Below are 4,209 nucleotides of genomic sequence, written 5' to 3' on the forward strand. Positions count from 1 at the left end.
GAGTAAGGCATAGTTCTACCATAAACTTTTATGTATTTTAAGGCTAAACTAAATTATCTTGGAAATTGGAAGCAATGCATGATCAACTAGTTCTCAGTTTTTAGGCTAGTTAGTTTTTAGGCTAGTTAGTTTTTAGGCTAGTTAGTTTTTCACGAAAACGGGCCCATTTCTTTCCCAAAAAAAGACACAGATAGCCTTTAGGCTGTGATGTGCAGTGAGGTTGATACCTGGTGAGGCTCAGCAGGGCATCATCCCCAGCCCCCAGGAGCTCTCTAAAAGCTTCCTAGAGGCTATCCAAGCCCTGCACGACCATTTTGGTGAAGGGGCGGGGTTTCATGAGGCAAAAAATGCTGTATTCAGTGTATAAGACGTACCCAGATTTTCAGCTTCTTTTTTGAGGGAAAAAGGTGCATTCTAATAGTCTGAAAAATATGGTATTTGTATAGAATCTTTTTCATTGTATTGAATTGAAAACCCCTGATATTGTATTAATATTGCACTATACAGTAAATGAGATGGATTTTTAAGAATGTTTTGAACTTTCTTAAGGCAGAGAGAGCTATAAAGCTCTTCCAAAGAGGGAAGAGGGCAACTAATAATCCTCTGGGCAATGACATTAACCTCTGGAGTGCTGTCCTATCTGCCACTCTGCAACTGGCAAACCATACACAGGTGCAGTAAGTTAAAATACTCTCGATACTGCAGCGGTAGAAGGTCACCAGCAGTTTTTCATTCAGTTGTTTTTTCCTGAGAAGTCTCCGGTAGTATAATATCTGCTGGGCCCTTTTGACCAGTATTGCAATGTGAGCACCCCAGGTCAGGTTCTCTTTTATGATAACCCCCAGAACCTTAACATTGGCCACTTGCCACTAGACTAGACAGTGATTGTAATATTTTTGTGGATTAGAAGGGCTATTTTTTTCCAGTAGCTGATTTATATATACTAAATTATGCTAAGTTTGTTTTTCCACCAAAGTTGAAGGAAAAACTAAAATGTCTTTAATTTATTGTACTTTTCAGACGCTGTTGGATTACCATGAAGCTCTGGATAATCACATTAATCTTAATGGGGGTTGCTTGTGATGTGCTATATTCTGAACTAGCATCATCGTCAACTGTTGGCTCTTGCGAAGACTTGTGTTTTTGTGAAGAAAAAGACAGCATCTTAATTATAAGCTGTGAAGAAAAAGGCATCAAGGAGATATCTCAAGTCCATGTTCCACCATCCCGGCCTTTCCAACTTAGTCTTTTAAACAATAGTTTAACTATGTTACAGGTCAATGATTTTGTCAGCTTTATCAACGCGATCACATTGCATCTTGGATTTAACTACATTGTGGACATCGAACCAGGGGCATTTAATGGGCTAAGTCTCCTTAAACAACTCCATATCAACCACAATTATTTAGAAATACTTAAGGAAGACACCTTCCATGGACTGGAAAACCTGGAATTCCTTCAAGCAGACAACAATTTCATCACAATAATTGAATCAAGTGCCTTCAGCAAGCTCAACAGGCTTAAGGTGCTTATTTTAAATGACAATGCCATCGAATTTCTTCCTCCCAATGTATTTCGCTTTGTTCCATTAACTCACCTGGATCTTCGAGGGAACCAACTACAATCATTACCTTATGTTGGTTTTTTAGAACACATTGGCCGAATCCTAGACCTTCAGATAGAAGATAACAAATGGATCTGTAATTGTGACCTACTGGAGTTAAAGAGCTGGTTAGAAAACATGCCTCCTCAGTCCATAATAGGGGACGTTGTATGCTACAACCCTCCCATTTTGAAAGGTAGCATTTTAAGCAGATTAAAAACAGAGTCCCTCTGTCCAACTCCACCCCCAAATGACCTTGATTCTCCATCAGGGTCATTGCCTTTGGTGATTACAACATCAATAAGTGATAGTCATTTCTCAACAAAGGTGATACCTATTTTTAAAACTCCCACCAAGGAATCCAGTTTAACACCTCATGTTACGAAACCAGCTACTCTTCTTCCCGGAGTATATTGCCCTATACCATGTCAGTGCACCAGCAATATCCTTTCAGGGATTTTGATGCAATGTCAGGAACAAAACATTGAAAGCTTGTCAGATTTAGGTTCTCCTCCCCCCAATCCTAAAAAGTTGATTCTTGCCGGAAATATAATCCAGACATTACTGAAATCAGATCTTGTGGGTTATGACAGTTTAGAGATGCTCCATTTGGGAAACAATCGTATTGAGATGTTAGAAGCAGGATCCTTTATAAATCTCACTGAATTGCAAAAATTATATCTCAACGGCAACCATCTCACTAAACTAAGCCGTAATTTGTTTTTAGGCCTGCAGCGCCTTGAGTATTTGTACCTTGAATATAATGCCATCAAGGAGATTTTACCTGGTACTTTCAGTCCAATGCCAAAACTTAAGGTCCTGTACCTAAATAACAACCTCCTCCAAACTTTACCATCTCATATCTTTTCTGGAGTTCCGCTAGCCAGGTTGAATTTGAAAACCAACCAGTTTTCCCATTTGCCCATTAAAAATGTCCTAGATGATCTAGATCTACTAGTACAAATTGAATTAGAAGACAACCCCTGGGATTGCACTTGTGATTTGGTCGGGCTACAACAATGGATACAAAAACTAAATAGGAATACAATGATGGGAGAAATTCTCTGTACCTCTCCAAGACATCTGGCTAAAAAGGAACTGAAATCTCTGAACAATGATATGCTTTGTCCCACTTTGATGAACAGCCCAGCCCTCCCAACTCATCCTAGCTTCTTAATCATCACAACTTCACCAACTACCACCAGTACGGCGGACACTATTCTGAAATCACTCACAGAAGTTATCCCTCTCTCTGTTTTAATTCTGGGGCTCTTGATTGTGTTTATAACAATGATTTTTTGTGCGGCTGGCATTGTTGTTCTTGTTCTACATCGACGGAGGCGGCACAAAAAGAAACAAACAGAAGAACAAGTGAGGGACAACAATCCAGTCCAGCTTCAATACAGCATGTATGGTCATAAAACAACACACCATACTACCGAACGTCCAGCCTCAACTTTGTATGAACAACATATGATCAGCCCCATGGTTCAAGTTTATCAAAGCCCATCTTTCAACTCCAAATTTGCAGGTCCTCAAGATGATAGGAATGATAAGGACGGGAATGATTCCAAACACCTTCGGCGAAGTCTCTTAGAAAGGGAACATTCCTCTCCTCTCACTGGTGGTCCAAATGTCAAGTACAAAGCTACAGACCAACCTGCTGATTTTTTGTCCTTCCAGGACACAAGCTCACTCTATAGGAATATTCTTGAGAAAGAGCGAGAACTCCAACAATTGGGGATAACGGAATATCTTCGAAAAAGCATCGCTCAGCTACATCCTGAGATGGAAGTACATTATCCAAGAGCTCATGAAGAACTAAAGCTGATGGAGACACTTATGCTCTCGCGGCCCAGAAAAGTTTTACTAGAACAGACTAAAAATGAATATTTTGAGCTCAAGGCCAACCTGCATGCTGAACCTGACTACTTGGAGGTTTTGGAACAGCACACATGAAACGAAACACCATCTTTGAAGGCTTTGAATCAGAAACTCTTAGGTTTGTCTTACATTTGAGAACTTTGTAAATAAAAGTGCCTTATGATAATGTGTCACCAATCAGAACTTTAAGCACAGCAGTAATCTGAGTGAAAAGAAACTCTCAGGGATAACTGTGTGAAGCCATGGGAAAGTTTTCAGGCTGTGTATATCTTACTCCCATTTTAAAATGTGAACTTTGTATAACTGGATTCTGAGAAGAAATTCAGTTTGCTTGGCCATATTCCTCTAGGTGTGTATTGCAGTCCCTAATGTTTCTTTTTTTTTTAATTGTTGATTTCGCTAAACAGACTTTTAAAACATTTGTTTCTTCAGTTCCCTTCTCATTTTTCCCATGTAGGCAATATTTAATTGAAAACCTACAAGGTTCTACTTAGCCAGCTGCTAGAAATTAGGGAACATTAGTTATGGATGAGTCCATATATATGAACAAATTCTACATTGCAGTAGTACATCATCATTATAAAGGGAACTATGTGTTTTTGTTTCAAAAGAAAAAAAAATCATTTGTGAGCTTCCAAGGACTGCAGTATTTAGATACCTTTAATTTGGAATGTTGTTGATCCAAAAAAAAAATGAGGTTGGAATAGGAAAGTGGTATATTA

The 4,209-nt window shown here is 39.0% G+C and overlaps 1 protein-coding gene across 1 annotated transcript; it reads left to right on the forward strand.

Moving 5' to 3' along the window:
* Nucleotides 1-1,036: 1,036 nt before the first annotated feature.
* On the forward strand, nt 1,037-3,562 carry SLITRK6 (SLIT and NTRK like family member 6). Its single transcript, XM_032226963.1, has one exon. The coding sequence runs from the start codon at nt 1,037-1,039 to the stop codon at nt 3,560-3,562; it is 2,526 nt and encodes an 841-aa protein (XP_032082854.1).
* Nucleotides 3,563-4,209: the final 647 nt, after the last annotated feature.

The sequence above is a fragment of the Thamnophis elegans genome, chromosome 11, assembly GCF_009769535.1.
Source record: "Thamnophis elegans isolate rThaEle1 chromosome 11, rThaEle1.pri, whole genome shotgun sequence".
Classification (NCBI taxonomy): Eukaryota; Metazoa; Chordata; class Lepidosauria; order Squamata; family Colubridae; genus Thamnophis; species Thamnophis elegans.

Coding starts and splice junctions, on each gene's coding strand:
- SLITRK6 (XM_032226963.1), top strand. CDS start 1,037: ATGAAGCTCTGGATAATCACATTAATCTTAATGGGGGTTGCTTGTGAT.